At 38.3% G+C, this 18,403-nt stretch overlaps 1 protein-coding gene across 1 annotated transcript; it reads right to left on the bottom strand.

The window, feature by feature from the left end:
* Positions 1 to 8,594: 8,594 nt before the first annotated feature.
* LOC124167524 (PCI domain-containing protein 2) lies at positions 8,595 to 18,390 on the bottom strand. The gene is made up of 8 exons (XM_046545467.1): positions 18,151 to 18,390; positions 16,307 to 16,348; positions 16,096 to 16,217; positions 13,810 to 14,076; positions 13,067 to 13,284; positions 12,655 to 12,755; positions 9,979 to 10,178; positions 8,595 to 9,243 (listed from the first exon to the last, which is right to left on the bottom strand). Exons 1-8 carry the CDS (start codon positions 18,184 to 18,186, stop codon positions 8,976 to 8,978), a joined length of 1,254 nt encoding a protein of 417 aa, XP_046401423.1. The 5' UTR covers positions 18,187 to 18,390; the 3' UTR covers positions 8,595 to 8,975.
* Between the last annotated feature and the right edge of the window lie 13 nt (positions 18,391 to 18,403).

The following is an 18,403-nucleotide window of genomic DNA, read 5'->3' as shown; positions in this document are numbered from 1 at the left end:
AGATTGTGCTCACTTAGTTCAAGCAATCTCCCTGCTTTACCTAACCTACAGAGCAAGTTGTCTCTTTCCCTTTTCTCTTCAGAATAAACTATTCTCTGTTCATATTATCTTTGTGGATGAGGTTGTGCTGCTAAAGCAAGTGAGGTTGAGGGGTATGTAAAGTTTCTCGACATGCGACTCTCCCTTTGCCAATCAGCAAACAGCAGGTGTGGCCTCAATCAGTCGCTCTCAGACCTTCATCAAGTTAACATCGTGAATCTGCTGGTGGAGCAGTGTTGCCAAATCTCACGCATGTCTTTCAGTATGCCTTCCACCAACGGTGCCTCATTCAGCATAGTAGCTGACAATGTCATGGGCTTCTGTGAAAGGATTATCCTCAAGAATACCTTCCAAATGAGTTGGTATATTATCTCAGTGCCAGGGCCAAAATACCTGTGGCTACCTATGACTCACACATTTTCAGTGACAAATTAGGGTGGCTATGTTAAGTTGGCTCCTCTCTTGGTACTATCCCTACTCTATTAGCAAAGCCTTCTGAGAGTGTCCGGGTTCTCAGGAGAGCTCGCCCGTAAACCTAAAGTGAATAGATGATAGAGAATTGGAGAAGTGTAACTAGGACTATGCTTCGGGGGGGATGAAGGGGCGTAGGGGGTGATCCTCACTCCAGGCAATGGAGGTTCTGGGTAAATTTTTGAAAAATGACATGCCTGGAAATACATTTTATATCATTTTGGTGCTTAAAATTTTGCTTTAAGCAGATGCAGTTATTATAAGTCAAAACTAGACAATTGTTTTGAATAATTTTTTTATATCTCTGGGGCTTTGGGAGGGATCTATCCCTTCATCCTCCCCCATATAGTTACCCCACTGTAGAATAGTGAAAGATAAAACATCATCTGCACAAATGTATTGATAGATTTATTAACTCTTACATGAGATAGTTCACCATGCGATATTGACTATTGAAAAGAGATGAAAAATTGATTATGTGATTTAGGTAACATCTCAAAATAGCCCCAGATATGTCTGCCAGTGCAGCTGAAATTGTGAAGTATACCTCCTGTAATACTCCTATTACTTAACACTATACTTATGGGCATATATTCAGTTTTGAGCAAGGGATACCTGTACAGTAGAATGATCTTTGCCCACAATTAACATCTCACGACCTCACTAGTGGCCAAAGAGATACTTTTTTTTTTAACTCTTTTTGAGTCTGAGGAGTACCCAGTTACTGTAAGTGATTGCTTGGAACTTCTTTATATTCTATACGTACCAAGAGATGAAACTTGAAACATTAACTTCTAAATAGTAATACTATGGACTTGTAAAATTCTTTAAATCCCATCAAATTTTGCCTCAAATATTCTAATCTGGTTTCAAAGTTAATACATAAATATGTTTTAACACCACGTATTACCTGCAAGGAGGCATAGTTTCTGTGCAGTGCAGTTTTAGACTATGCATTCCTCTGTGCTACCTCAACTTAGTTGTTCCACTAGCTCTAATTATGACTGATTTGGCTCTCTGGTGACCCTGAACCCATGTCCAAAGAGCATGAAAATTTCAAGAGGAGATGCAGAGGACTTCCTTCTTGGCTACCCATCAATTTCACTAACTCTCAGCCTCTTCCTTCAGCTGTTGGAAGTGTTTCATCAACTCATGGCAATATTGTGAAGGATGCATCGTATCAAAAACCTTTCAGAAAAGCTTGCGTAGGTTAAAATTTGCTAATTTGCAGTAATATACCAGCACCATTTAAAGTAATCACTCTTTTATTTTTAAATCAAATGTAATATTTCTTCTTAAGTGTGTAAAAAACTTTAGGAGAAAGTAATTCTCTTCCTTCACCCGCAGGAATACTACCCTCCCAGGAGAAAGTGGTGTTTGGTGTACTCTATCCCCAACCCTAAGGTGGCTACATTTCCTTGTGCTAATGAATTTTAAAATTTTATAACAATTCAATTAATTTCCTAGGAATTAAGTCTGGTAATGACAGGGAACCCTCAACTATTAACTTGGTACCACTGGTGAAGAGTTAAGGTACGTTTTCCAAGGAGCGACTGTAGCGATGATCGCCGGGCGATGATCGCTGACCGATGATCGCTGGACGATGATCGCTGGTTAGCGGCCGCCTTGGTGTTTTCTTAAAAGCGACTGCAATTTTCTTCTGAAGCGAGAACCCAGTAGTCTCCAAACTCTTTACCTGTGCAAGTGCGTGAGAGCATGAGTAATAAAAAGAGGCGTATTCTAGCGTTTTTACTGAGTGAGGAAGAAGACGACGACGACATTGCAGAGAAAATCATTATTTCCAAGAGAAAGTCTGAGCATCAGATATATAAAACAAGGAGTGAAGAGGGATACTCACATATGCTGATCGAAAACCATTTGCGAGGAGACAGTGAGAAGTTTTGCGAATTTTTCCGTCTGAACCCCTCCCAGTTTAATTTTATTTTAAGCTTAATAGAGGATGACATAAGGAAGATAAATTGCAACAGACATCCCTATCCAATCAGACCTGATGAAAAGCTTGCACTTACTTTGAGGTAAGTCGGAAATTAATTCATGTTACATTTTGGAGTTGTTGACAAGAAATCTCTTTATTCTAAAATGATTTGGATACATAAAGTGGTTATTAAAATCAGTGCAACTACCTTAAAAACTGTAAGAATTCACACCCGCTCCTTCATAAATGTCATGCCTACCATAATCACTTGGTGAAGCTGGTAGAGAATTCCCACTAAGTGGAGTTAATCCACTAGTTGCTGGTGAGGGAGTGGAAAAGGTAGTGGACAAGGAAGGACTGGGAAGCTGACGCTCCACTTGCCTTCTCATTTCGGTCTCAAAATTAGAAACAAGCGTTAAAGTTTGTAATTTTATTTGGGTAATGAAATCTGGACTAAGTTTCTTAACTGTTTTAGCAATACTTTTAAAAAATAAGTCCACTTCATCCTCTTCTTCCGCTAATAAACTTTCTATGATAGTTTTGCGTTCATGGTCCCTTTCTTTTAGGTGCATTAAAAAGTTATCCTTAGCACTTTTTTTTCACTTTATTGGCTCCAACAACATTCACTCTGTCTGCCGAGTTCACCGAGGAACCAGATTCCCCACTTACGCATATTCCTTCGATCTGCTCACATTCAGGTTGGGGTTCACTTACTTCCCTCTCGGATGTGATTTCTACATCAGCCGTATCCTTTTCATTGGATATGGTCTTTCTGGGGGCCTCCGTTGATTGTAAGAAAGATAACTTTTCTTTTAGCTGCCACTTTTTTCTTTTCATATCGGGAGCAGCCGCTGAGCCTGTCGGTGACCTTGCTCTTTTTCTCCTGTCATAAGTGTCTTTAATGTTTTTCCATCGTTTTTTACAATCTGTCACTGAAAGAAGGAAAACATTTTATCAAGTATTGAATAAAGATTGTTGAAAAACAAAAGTATAATTATACTCTACTTTTCGCAGGTTTTTGGCGACTGGAGAGTCTTATCATTCTCTACGGTTTCAATTCCGAATATCTGCCGGTGAAATAAGCAAGATTGTTGCTTCTACATTGAGCGTCCTGAGAGAAAAGCTAATGCCATTGTATGTATTTGCCACCGTTATCGCCTGAAGAAGTATTAAGTAAAACAGATCAGTTCTACCAAAGATGGAATTTTCCAAATTGTGCGGGTGCTATAGATGGAAAGCACATTCGGATTGTCTGTCCTAGTAAGACTGGTTCCCTTTTCTTCAATTATAAGGGCTATTTTTCCATCGTTTTGCTGGCTTTGGTTGACGCCAACTATAAGTTCATGTACATTGATGTTGGCTCCTACGGAAAGGAAGGTGATAGCGGAATTTTTGATAGGTCAGACATTGGGAAAAAAATTGCTACTGGGTCCCTGCTTCCTTTGCCGCGTAAACTACCTAATTCTGATAAGGTACTTCCATGTGTGTTAGTTGGTGATGAAGCCTTCAGATTACATACAAATATGATGAGACCCTACCCAAGAACTGATGCAGCAGCTAACGAGCGAAAAGCTATTTTCAATTACAGGCTTAGCCGTGCTCGTCGAGTTTCCGAAAACGCTTTTGGATTGTTGTCCCAAACCTTCAGGATTTTTTACACTCCCATTCATTTACTACCTTCACGAGTTGATGACGCCATCATCGTTTCTTGCTGCTTACACAACCTGCTAAGAGATGACTTCATTTCATCACATGGAAAAACCAACTGTGATTTTGAACCGGCAAAAGATTTGCCTTGTCAAAATCTAATTAGTTTGGCTGGCACTGGAGGTTTTGCAAATCAAGAAGGTTTTTCTGTGAGAGATTCTTTTGCAGACTACTTTATTGGAGAGGGCAGTGTAGGATGGCAAAACCATCATGTGAACAGAACGGACAAAAATTAATGCCCTCCAATTTTTTAATGTTATTTTGAAATGATTTAAGTAGTATTATTGATAAATTTAAAGCATACATAAAGCACTCGGAGAAATTACTTCGATCCATTTAAAATATGTCAGCCAAGGCATTAGATACAGGTAAAATGAAATCACTTGAGGTCGCAAGAGAAATTTTGTAATTTGTGGATGTATTGCTCGTAAAAATTCAAAATGCTTATTGTCTATTATTCATATGGAGAGAAAAAATATTATGAATGTATTATTATGAATAAAGAATTACCAAATCATCAAATTTCTCATTTAGAATATGCCATCGAAATGCAAGTAAAGTGTTGCCCACGGAGCTATCGGATTCCTACTGAAAGCGGTGCTGAAATTATGCAAAATTACCCTTTGGAAACTTTGCCTTGATATGAAACAAAGCCCTTACCACTGAAGTTATTATCCACCAGTCCCAAGTTAGCAATTAATTAAATATTGTATTATATTAGTGAAGCCAATTGCCGATTAGGAATTACGTAGTAGGTATTTAATGACAGCTTATATCCACACTCGTGCTAGAAGAAACCCGGCGCAGTTACACATCTACAGTCGAAGAAAATTTTCCCTTTTTGCCGTGCAGCTAAGAATCCAAGGTCATAGACTAAAAGAGTCCGTAACTTATTAGGAGTATATCTATGGGAATTCTTAGAATCTCATCCAGGAGACGGGATTAAGCTAATAGTTATCAAATATGTTTACTGAGTTGCAGCAAAGGAACTTCGTTAGTCTCATTCATAACTACACTTGGTGGTCATTATCAACTGGAATCAATCGTAATTATAGCATCCAAAAAATGTTAAATGGCATAATATAACAATTAAAAAATTCTGCAATCTGGTGAAAGAATAGTCATTATCTAACAAATCGAAAAGATGATCTGAAAATGGTTGACGAACTAGATCTGTTCAAGAAATAGCAGATACAAACTCAAGGAAATTTTAGATTGTGATGAACTCACCTGGTCTTCTTACATATTCTGCCATCTCTTTCCAAATATTGTCTTTCACACGTATGTCCCGGTATAGTGGATGGTGCAAATCATACAGTGCTGTATGGTCTCTCACCTTTTCAGTCAACTTTTCGTCTTCTTCCGATGAAAAATTCAATTTTGTGGTGCTGCACGCCATGATATCACTTCACTCACCGGCAAATAATCGCTGGCGACTGCGATTCCTACCCCTCTCTGGGCAGGATACCATAATCGCCCAGCGATCAAAGTAAGCGACTCCCGCAATAGTCGCGTGTTGGAAAATGGTTACATTGTAGAGCAACGTATGCAGGCTGTCGCGATCATCGCTCAGCGATCATCGCCCGGCGATCATCGCTATAGTCGCTCCTTGGAAAACGTACCTTTATATGCAGTTTCACCAGATGGTGCATCTGGCATGCAACCGGAGGACTGATCTTGCCTCAACTGCTACAGCTTTTGGTGAGAGTAAAGATCATGGAACCTGTTGGAATATTTTAAAAGGGAAAGGAACAAGAACAACTACAATACCCTTCTTAGATGATGAAGTACTACATTAAAAGACAACATGATACCATTCCCACCAGGAAAATATCCCTCTAGGTGTAGACCACTGGAAAGGCTACACATACCAGTAAATTGTGTCACATACAGGACAGGAATTATAATGTGAGATCATTAGGAAATTGAAGAACTTTAATTTGGAGAAAACTACCCAGGAACTGACATCATAGGAGTAATACATCAAACAGACAAGAATAGACAACTTCTGAAGTGAAAAGTTACGTACTATGGTGATAAACAAATGTAGCACGAGTAGAATTTACCATGGAGAAAGATTGGGGGAATGCAATATGCACATGAATGAAATAATCCAAAATTACATGTTTCTAGAGAGATGTAGGGAAATAGGGTAGTTTCCTTCATCAAAGAAAACGAAAGGCATTGATTGCGATTCGTTACCCACCATTAGTGTATTCATAATACACAAATTATTTGGTTTTTGAAATACCGGTTTAGACGAATGGCAAGGGTCAAATTTTATCCTCATTTGAAAAAGACCAGATTGGCGCCCATGCGATTCCACTCCACGTGACGTCACAGGGACCTAGTTTCTACACGAGAGGATAGGAGTTATACATCGTCTGAGGTTACCAATGCATGCATGAGGCACAGAGCTCAGGGAAACATGTCTTAATAGTCACCTACTAAAACTGGCTAAGGTCGGAAAGTTTTCTTCGTTTGATAAGGTATTAATAAACCTTTTTTAAGCCAAGCGCTACCATTCAGCAAGGTACTCAGCTACCCGCTGGCAGCCTGCGACGTATCAGCGCTAAGCCTCGCCTCAAGGTCACCTCACCGGGCGGGAGGGGGAACCAGAAATACGACGTACGGAGATATTTCCCGGCATTCATACTTGAGCGTCGCGTTTTCGCACGCTTGAAAATTTTCACTTTTCATTTAATCGCGAAAAATAGATATTGTCATTTAAAAATATAAAAGGGTGAAATACCTACTCCAGGAGTAATAATCTTTCAATTAAGGCAGTAAAAAAATAATAGGAAACCACCCTATTACAAGAAGAGCACAACGGTGACCACAACAAAGAAAGAAGACTGAGAAATTCTAGCCGCACCAAAATTTTATTACCAATGTCACAAGCCTTCAATTCTAATAAAAAACTGAATAAAGTGAATGTATACATAGCTACAGTGGACAGAATTTTTCTTAAATGAAAACAAAACACATTTTATTTTATTCATAGAAATACTTATTTGTCTGCTCCACTTCTGTGTTTGGCTTTTTGCTTGCAAATAAGTTGCCATTGTTGACCACAAGAAAGTAACTGGCCCCATACCCTGAAGTATTCGAATCACACGTATACAGCTACTTATTCAGTGAACTTTACATTTTCTTATCAAACCAATCTTCATCTACATCTGCTTGCTACCCCACAAGCTGCCTTTATAGGCACTAGTTAGGACATCAGCCATTGACAAAAACAAAGAGGCAATGTGCATTCTGACTCCCATTTACCATTTATTTTAATCCTTTCTTACTCAGGGAAAAAAACTACTTCCTTTACCTATCTGTTCGGCAAAATATCTCTCTTTGTTTCCATCAGAACAAGAAATACGCATATTGAGGTTCCAAGATGATGTTGCCTACGTCAGTGGCGTAGCCACGGGGGATTTGTTTCCAGGTTACAATACCCCCCATTCCCCTGATTACAATACCCTTTAAAAGAGATGCCAGAAGCGAGTAAGATGGCCTCAATAAATAACTTCTAATGACAACTCGTACAAAATTACTGTTTTTGAGTCCTAAAAAATTGCATTTGCAGCATCAAAAATCCCAAAATTTTCCAGGGTGTTTTCCCTGTCTCTGGTGCATTTTCCAAACACCCCAGAGAGGCCCTAAAATGCCCAGTAAACCCCCCCAATTTCCAAATCCTAGCTACGCCATTTCCCTGCGTGACTCTAAAAAATATCAATTCTTCATCGCTCACACAATCTAAGCACAGCAAGAAAGCAATCCAAGTCTTTAATAGCCCCAACCTAATTCGCTTAAAAGCTGTGAACTTTCAGGTTGAAACACTGAGTGTGTCCACTTCTGTCACTATCATGAAAATCACGAAAATTTTCAGCAAAGTTGTTTCAGATCGCTTACTGGCCTTTTTATTGATTCATTCAGAAGATCCAAGAAATCTTATAGTCTATACAAGGCTTCATACATTAAACAATCTGGATTACTGATTTTTTTACTGATAACCCAACTCCTTTAACAAGAATAGGGTAGTTTCCTTCATCAAAGAAAATGAAAGGCATTGATTGCGATTCGTTACCCACCATTAGTGTATTCATAATATACAAATAGGGTAGTTTCCTTCATCAAAGAAAACGAAAGGCATTGATTGCGATTCGTTACCCAACATTAGTTTAATCATAATATTCAAATTATTTGGTTTTAGAAATCCCAGTTTAGACGAATGTTAATGTTCAATTTTAACCTCATTTGAAAAAGGCCAGATTGGCACCCATGCGATGCCACTCCACGCAAAAAATAGATATCGTCATTTAAAAATCTAAAAGCGTGACATACGTACTCCAGGAGTAATAATCTTTCGATTTAGGCAATAAAAAAATAATAGGAAACCACCCTATTAGAAAAAAGCAGAAGGAAAAATAAATGATGACACTTGTACTGAAAAAATGTTGTATTTATACATAAATACAATGCCAGATTTGACTCCCTAGGAGTTTCATCAATTATGCATTACCTTCAAGCAAGACTCATCAATCCCTCTGACGCTAGCTTGAAGAACCACCCACCTCCAAAATTTCCATAACCCAGCAAAAATATTTTGGGCATGACACAAAAAGAGTTCTCTTCACTATAAAAATGCACAAACAGTCGTTGTTCTACACACCCATCCAAAGTATGGTGAAATTAAATATTTCCTTTTAATTTCATCAAAGCTTGTCATCTTTGACTGAGATGAACTTGATCTGTGGAAGTAAAGCTCACCCAACTCACAGAGAAGCAGTCATCTTTGTAACACCATTGTAATACACGACAAAGGTCATGCTCCACTTATTGAGTTAAGAGGAGGGAAGGCATTTGACTTACTAACAACTACTTTCTGATGCTGTCTTGATATATAGCCCTTAATCTTCCCTTCAAATATGAGATTGGCAATAATGCACTCCACCTCATCTGCATCCACTTGACCTAAGATGACACCACAAGCACCTTGCTCCTCTTTGCCACTTTTATTCTTGTCACTCACACACCTCAATGCACAAACAAATGCATCAACTGGAATCTGATGGGTGTTTAGGATCAAATGCCTGTAGTGGGAGAGAAAGTTGACATGCTTAGATTATAGAAAAAATAGAAGTCAAAATTGCAAAATAACAAAGAGTAGAAATATTAAGAGAACATAGAACAAGCAAGCATTTGATTATTAGCTCATAATTAAGGCATAACCCCAATCAACATTGATTCTAAAGGGTATTTAAAATTAATCCTAATCCCATCACTGATAGGAATATGAAGGCACATTAACTTTCATTTTAAAATTCGAGGACGAGTCACTTTAATCCAGCACACATACGAACAATCTTCAAACCAAATGAGAAGAATACACAAAATATATCTGTGTAGTTGACTCCAAAAAATGGCCATATCAATGAAAATTTTCAATTTGGTGGAATTCCCAAGAAGAAGGTAAATATGTATTCAATTTATGTAAAATAATTCTTTTTTGGTGTATGCATAATTCAGGATAGTGATATATGCTCCTGTAAATGTAGTCCTTCCTTAATTATTTGCCACCCCATAATTGTTGTTTCATGAACTATACATATGTTATGAATTTAAGCATTCCATCATCACTTTTTAACATTATCTTTGACGTTGCGATTAAAATAAGTTATTACAGTACAAAACGCAAATACTTTTTTCTCTTAAACAGATACAGCATGATTATTCAACTGAAATTAATCCACCCTTAGCATCCCCATACAAATAATACACACATCAACAAAGCCTCTCAATTACCACATAATGCTAGTACAACTTACACTTTCTTAAATAGATTTCTATAGGTCACAATCTTCAATTTTTCCAGGAGAAGGTAAATTCCACACTTAATGAAAAATGCTTCATGAAGCTGGACAGCAGCATTTAAACGACCAATGTCGCCTGCTTTCACAGCTTCCACAACATCCCAGAGTTGAAGAAGATCATACTTTTCCAATACCCTACGACTTGGCATATACCCCTGTAACAAGAAAAGTGAAAAATATATTAAACAGTACAAGATTTTTTCGAAGACAATATTCAGTGCGGGCAGCTTAGAGGTACAGCCAATCACAACAGGGGTAATCAGTACAGACAACTCCATAGCATATAGGTAATTGCATTGCTAAAAAAAATCATCAAACTATAGTGTAGGGGAATGCATTGGGGACTTTTCTACACCATCCCCTACCACTCATGCCACCCACTGCCCACACATTGTTCAGTTGGCAAAGGTGAGCTCTATGGCTCTTGCTTCCTCACCTTCCCCTTTCCCCAGACAGAGATAGGAGACAGAGTCTGTTTCGCGAGCCGAAGTGTGGACTTGAGATGTTTTACCGAACAAATGTTTGGGAACACTCAGCCTGAGATTGACCACAGTGGCGGATACAGATGGGGGGCGCAGGGGGCGCGTGCCCCCCCCTTGCGGGTCCGCCTGTATTGCCGAACATTGCAAAACCACAATTGTGACTTTTTTATATCATAAGATGGCATTATCTTTTACATGTTTATAATCACTTTAAATAAATTTTCATATACTTTGCCTGTGACTTGATCATCTTTTATTACGATAAAAGTAAAGACAACTCAAGATATGTTGCGCCCCCCCCTTGAGTTTTTTCTGTATCCGCCACTGATTGACCATGGATGAAGATGCTTGGAGTTGTAACTGATAGCAAACCAGACTGGCAAATGGGATATGCAGGTTTGAATCCTGATATTTGAAGCCCAATACTTTTCATGGCTATATTTTTTTGGTGTATAAAACATAAGTATGTTGACTTTTCAATTATATTGAGGTAAAAATATTTTAATACATACATAAATGTTTAACAAAAGAAGTAAATTATGAGGCTGGTAATATGGTTCTTTACTTGCTTCTGACCTTTCCAATGGTGTTCTTTACACTTTTTCTACACGGCAGAGAAGTATTTATTTAATTGATACATAAGGGGCAAAAATTAAATTATTTAAGATAGTCAAATTATCAATTCAAAATCGTTCTGCAGGCTAAATAAATCACTTCATTAATCTATGAAATTCATGTTTGAATGACAGCAGGCTTTTGAAGGTGACTTTATTTAAGCTAAAGATGCATTTAAATATAGCAAATGCAGAATCAATTTTATTTACAGTCCCTTGCAAGAGCTGGAGAACTTGCACAGAGATGACAGACTGGAAATAATTTGAAGATTAATTCCAAAATTCTAACCATCGAACTCCTTCCCCAAGGGAAAAATATAAATGGTGGAATTTCCAGTTTTCCCACGCAGGTGACCAGTTGTAAGCCTCTAGCTCCCACAATACACTCAAAAATAAAATTATTTTTGTCATGAAAGTGATTTACACTATAACACAAAACAATATACGAAAAAGAGTACAGTGGAACCTCGTTAAAGCGAGTACGGGCTATAGCGACACCCCCGCTATAACGAGAGATAGCCGATGCACCGTCAATTGATCCTATAATAAGCGTGTTAAAAAATTCGTTTTTACGAGACCCTTTCGGTGTTGGCTCTCGCCATAGCGAGGGTTTCACCACCGGAAGACTTTCATCAAGACTCCTTAACCTCTGTAATTGCTAGCGATCTGTTAGAAATGAAGTTAATGGAGTGCTCAGTATCAAATTTATGTGGTAAACTGTCGTTCGATAAATATAATGATGACGAAACAATGCTTTGCATGATTTTTATTCAGTGCGGCGCTTATAAATTGTTTGAATAGTTAGTCGTTATTTGAGTAAGGAAATTTAGTGATGCAAAAAAACATCGCCTTTCGTCTGGATTTATGCTTACGTTTATCGGATAGATGTTTATCTGTCGCCGCACCACTCCTGTTCCTGTATATCTGTTCGCAACAGGTATATTGGCTATTATTTGCTCCACCTCCGGTAAAGCGACAATTCGCTATAGCGAGTGTTTATTAGTGCACCGTGGGGTGTCGTTATATCGAGGTTTCACTGTAATTAACCACCGAATACTACAGGCAAAATTATTCATGAAAGAGCCAGTGATTTTTGAACAAAGCACTAATGTACAGTTCAGTAAATTAATTTCTTCTTCTACAGTTCTTTGTTAAAACTTTCACGGGTGGATGCCACAACAATAAAAAAATTTCGGACTGTTTTGGCACAATAATGTTTGGGTGGCCCCAACCATCTGGCGAATACAGCACCTATACCTCACCAAATTCCCAGCATTAATCGGAAAACGTGCAGGCTATACAGAATTGGTTTACATGGCCTATAAACATGATTTTTAGTCTGCATTACAATAACAAAAATAGACTTAAAACAGAACTGAATGTCTTAGTGCACTTATGGAAAATTTGGTGACTCTTATCATAAAGCATGAAAATATTAGAAACATTTAAAAAAAATTAGAATATTAAAAGAATAAATCTACGAATATATGTAACTAATTACGTATGTAATTAATCCTGGAAGAGGAAAAACTTACCAAAAGAACTTTCACGGGTATTAAATAAATAAGAATTTGCCTCTTGTTTCGAGCACACTGCCTGTGGCACCTTTGGAAGGCATAAGATAAGTATTCATCCGCTGCAAAAAAAAAAGGAAATTGTCATTAGATTTAATAACTGAAAAATTAAACACACACACTTACACCTTTGCAGATGGGACACAAGTCTTGACCCTTTACCAGAAGGGAAGCATCTCATTTAACGCATCCCACTTTTGCTGTACCAAGTGTAATGTAAATATAACGAGGAAAAGTAAATAAAAAATTAAAGCCATGAGATACTTTTGATGCTTCGAATGTTATTTTTAAAAATTATTATTTATTAATGAATCATTTTCATAAACAACTTTCAGTTAATGTACATCAAGTACGATTTTTTCAAAAATCTTACCTTGGACGTAGTCACTGTCAAACATTGCTTTTCGACCCACATAGTAGCGGTAGGTCACCTGTTGGCTAAGAGAGAAATGCTCTTTCAAAGGAGTCGATTCAATTGCTCGAATTAGGGGTCGACATAAATGTAGTTTGTTAATGTGAAAGTACACCTTGAACAATTGATTAACCAATGAGAGCATTCCCCAACGTTTTGTATCTTCTTCAGAAGACCGACTGAAAAAAATAGCAAAAACATATCAGTAAATCAAGCATAACAATGCACAGGCAGCCATTATTAACTCAGAAAAGAGGAAATGACTTAATAAAACAACTAATTCTCAGAGTTCCATGCTGAAGATGAAGGATACAAAATGAAACAATGAATAACAGAGATAAGCAATAAGATTCAATTATTTACCAGAGATTGATTCCACATCATTCACTTTCATTCATTCAGAAACAAATAAGTACATTTAAAAGTCCTTTTAAGAGAGGATTAATGTATGCTCATGCATGTACTGACAACTAAATGTGAGATACACTAATATCCTCCATTTTGAACAGAACTTTAACTCTGTCACAAAATTGCAAAATTTTAGCATTCCCTCAATGCAAAAGTTTTTTCCTTTCAAAAGATGGCATTCATTTATTTCAACTCATTCTTCGATGAAATGCAATCTACTGAAGGACATTTCTGGCTCAAGGGTAGCTTTATTTGAATATTTTTAAGATGGGAGGATCATTGATGAAAAAACTCACTTGTCAGCAGCACATATTCTGAAACAACTCATGAGGCAATCAGCAGCTTTCTCAAGGGTTTCCCTAGGTGGACCCTGACCCCGCTTTGCCCTCTCTCTGTCCGCTGACAAGGCAAGTAACCTAAGGTCAAGGCAAAGAGCAAGAAGCATGGGCAGAAGCCAATTCTCATCTCTCTGCGCTTGCAATGCCTTGCACGCTGCTTGAACAGCTTGTGTTTGCCAGCGATATGCCTCAACATACTCTTGATTTGTAGCAGAGTAGACACAACTGAGGAAGGCATAGAATGGAAAACAAAGAATGCATGGAACATTAATTCTCAACATCAAGATCATTACCAACTTAAATATTTTCACCTGGAATCTTATACATGCATTTAAGGAGAAAATGCTTTGAATTTGGATGGATTATCTAATTTTTCAACCAAACTACCGCTGCCCAAGCCATGAGGCTGGTAGTATGGTACTTTACTTGCTTCTGACCTTTTCCAATTGTGTTCCCTAGACTTTTTCTACACGGCAGAGAAGTATTTCTTTAATTGATGCATAATGGGCAAAAATTAAATTATTTAAGGTAATCAAATTATCAATTCAAAATCGTTCTGCGGGCTCAATCAATCACTTCATTAATCTATGAAATACTGACATGCTTATAGAATACAAACTTAAAACTACTGCATATCAAAACACTGTCCATCAAATACTGTCTGTAAAAACATGTATTGTCATTCAATGGGTGGTATGATTCAGAGGATATTTTCTAATGTCTCCTCTTTTTCATCATCATGCCATTAAATTAATTCATTTTCCAGACGTTTCAACAAAAAAATAAGGTTTAATGAGAGCTAAGCAACAGGGAGGTTTGCCAGAGGAGTTGGTAACCTTGGCATTAGACAAATATCCTTGTGTACATGAATCTCCAGTTTGCTATGCTTGCATGTTAAAAATTGATAACAACTCTTCTTCCAGAGAAGATAGAGGAGTTTAAAACTGCATAATTCATAGCAAAAATCTAACAAAATACTCATATTTGGTTGCATAAAGATGATTTTTTTTCTGACTTATGGATTGCTAAAGGCAGTGATCAGCTCGAATAACCTCGAAAAATGGGTCCATTTTTGTTGCTAATGACGATGTGTTCATGCGAGGAGAAACCTTGGGAGGACCTTCTGTGGATTAATCGAAGGCTATGATTCAAAAGAAGTTCTTAAATGGCCGTAAAAATTTTGACACCACTCATCAGAGGAATAAACCAAAAACACTTCACCAGAATGCCCTCCTTAGGCAGTTTATGGGAATTACTTCCACCCCAAGGACTACCACTGACACAAGCACACAAACCCGAATGGACACCTTCGCAAAGCTGTCAGAAAGACTTCCGACTACATGTTGGAAGTGCTTATTTCCTTCAGCTCGCTGAGGAGGGCTACTTTGTAGCCCAAATACGTATTCGATTTTCACCCTCGTTCGTTTGTGTTAGAGTTTGTGCTATCCTGACCACACTTACTTTGAGTGGTTTACCAGAAATCCTTACCCTAGTGCTTGTGTGAGTGATTCTGTTGAGTGTTTGTGAGTGTGACTGTGGCAAAACTTGGTATCCTTAGCAGAGTCCCTAAAGCTCTTCAAAGGAAGACAAGTTATAAACCATACTACCTTAGCGAGGTCACTACAGCCCCACAAAGGATACTTCTGGGTAGTGTGTATGGTCTGTGGTGGTCCCTGGTGAGAAAGTAACATTTCCATAAACCACCACAGAAGTGTGAGTGAGTAATAACCAGGCATCCTTAGGAGAGACCATCCAGCTTTAAGAAGGGTCCCAAGTCACAACCCAAGACCACCTTAGCGAGGTCCGACAGCCTTACGAAGGTGTCATTTTGGGGGTGTGTGCTTGTGCCTGTGGTAGTCCCTGGCGTGGAAGTACCTAACTCTGGCAATCTTGTAAACTACCATAGGAGGGCATTCCGGTGAAATATTTTTTGTTTATTCCTCTGACAAGTGGGGTCAAACTTTTTATGGCCATTTGAGAACCCCTTTTGAATCATCGATTTATAGAGGCCGAAGAGCTCATTTTCCCCCTTTATCAATCTAAGGCTAGTTAAGGTCCTCCTCATGATGGAATTTACAAGTCTACACTGGTGCACATGCAAACCAATTCAACTAAGAGAACTCAGCATCACACCAACTACGACAGTTTCCAAGATAATACTCAACCCAAGAGGGTTACTCACAACTCACACAATATGAAATTATTTAATCCAAGACATGGAGCACAAATTCAATTAATACCTACCGTAAATGAGCAGCCACAATTTCATCCAACGGAGGATCAATCACTCTTTCAACAGCAGAATCAGGATTCTCTATGTGAAGCCGACTACTTATTACGTGCCCATGCCGGAAAGACAGAAATTCCTGGAGTAAAAAAGTAGGTACAACAGGTAAAAACACAATATTGAATTTAAAATCAAAGCATTTGCATTCACAAAATGAAATCCTCTTACCCCCAGTAAGTTGCCTTCCCTATTCCTCCAAGCACTGTCGACCTGTAATAACAATGAGAATAATAATAATAATAAAAAAAATTATATTTCACATTTAACAGAAGTACACTGCAGCAGTCATCTTCAGTGGATACAAAACCCTAGGGTGGGCTCGCCAGTTACTCTTCTGGGGGCAGGGTCTGGAAGCGTTAGCTTGTCACCTCAGAAGGGGGGAGGACTGGAAGGAAAAAAGGAAGGAGGTGCCGCCAGGATAGGAGCCTGACGACGCCTCCTGGGACGGGATAGGGAAGGAAGGGATGGGACAAGGAATCCTGCACCGTCACAAAGGTGGTCTTACCATCAGCAAAACCAGGCAACAGCCATTGCTATTCCAACGATTTTGGAGGATTATCCTATGAGGAAGAATAATCCAACGATCAAATCGTTAGATAGCAGTCATCGTCAGTGGTGCCAACTCCATGGGATCTGAGCCCCCTCAAATATTGGGAGGATGGAAAAGACATGTCAGGCTCGTCGATTTTTCCCGGAATGTCAAGTTGTCAGAGTCGAGTTTTCAGGGTTCTAATTTTGATCAGATCTCTTCTAAAATGCTATAAAAACTTAAAAACTCACTATTTACAAAATTTCATGGGGGCAAGATCCCCAATATGGGCCCCCTAATATTTTTTATAAGTTGGCACCCCTGGTCATTGTCATCAAACAAAAAAAGAAATGCAGGTATCTGGTAAACAAAATGTGATTACAAACGCGTTACTCTCAACAAATTACTGTGATGAATAAAATGCTTTAGCCGAGAGCCAATTATTATTAATCGTTTTAAAGCTTGGGAACCATGACAAGCCTGGCCTCTTTGGGTAGCATATTAAAAACCTTAAGTTTTCTTATAAAAAATTATTTGGTACTTTAGCAGGGACGCCGACTTACAAAAAATATTGGAGGGGCCCAAGCCGGGGATCTTGCCCCAGGAAATTAAATAAGTAGTGAGTTTTAAGTTTTTTAAGCATTTTAGAAGTCATATGGTCAATATTAGAACTCTGATAACTCCAATCTCGATATCTGGACACATAGGGGAAAATTGACAAACCTGACACATTTTTTCCAAGGGGGGTTCAGGCCCCATGGAGTCAGCGCCATTGTACTCTAGATAATCTACAGTGGGGAACTACTAAACTGTCCTTTACTCTAGAGCAACGATGATGAAAATTGACTCCTTTCACGTATGATCTCAGGTTTTTCTTTACTTCACATACACATTTAAAAATATAGTAACGAGAAAGGGTCATAATGCCTAATTATATAAAAAGTGGTTTACAATACTCCACTGTGTTTGCACCAGAAATAATCCAAAAGCCCTTTTTGCATCATGACATCTATTGAGTTTGAAGTGTTCCCCTATGCAATGCAATTCAATGCAATAGGTTAGGTGACAATGAAATGAGGCAAAATAAATTTGCCGCTGGCGGTCGATGGATAGTAAGAGTTTTGGTTTCCGTAGTTAGTATGCTGCTTTGGAAGGCTTGACAATGATGGAGGGTACAAGAGAATCCCACTTCAGTTTTGGGATCAAGTTTAAGGCCAAGCAACTTGATATTTCGCTCATGGTTTATTTGTGGGCTAAGAAAAAATAAAGCCATTTGTGTTGTATAATTATTTTAAGTAAACTCAAAAAAACCATCCGTTCAAAGATATAATGACAAACATTTTGTTGAGAATTGTTGACATAGAACAGCTTGTAAACGAAAATTCAGAGTATTTGTTCTTTAAGAAAAAATGCGGACATTCATAAACTTAAAACTTGATAAATTAGGATTCACAATTGGAAGAGAGAATTTTTCTACCCTTACCTGCTGAAGATATTGATTCAAGCTCATATGAGCCATGGTGAATAGTTCTTTGTCACCTTCCCAAAACACTTGTCCTAAACAGTACCTCCCAATGCAAGAGTTGCAAATGAATGCCGAGATACGTATATTTAGCACAGCCCACCAAGTCCAATGCAATGCCTAGCACGAAATTGAAGACCAACAAGATCACTAGCGAACACAAACATACCGCAGATTTCGCCGATTGCGCTCAACGCGCTTCGTTCGGGAAATG

This window comes from Ischnura elegans, chromosome 11, assembly GCF_921293095.1.
Source record: "Ischnura elegans chromosome 11, ioIscEleg1.1, whole genome shotgun sequence".
Lineage (NCBI taxonomy): Eukaryota > Metazoa > Arthropoda > Insecta > Odonata > Coenagrionidae > Ischnura > Ischnura elegans.
Note: the sequence above shows the minus strand (reverse complement) of the source record. Positions and strands in the feature narration are given on the sequence as shown.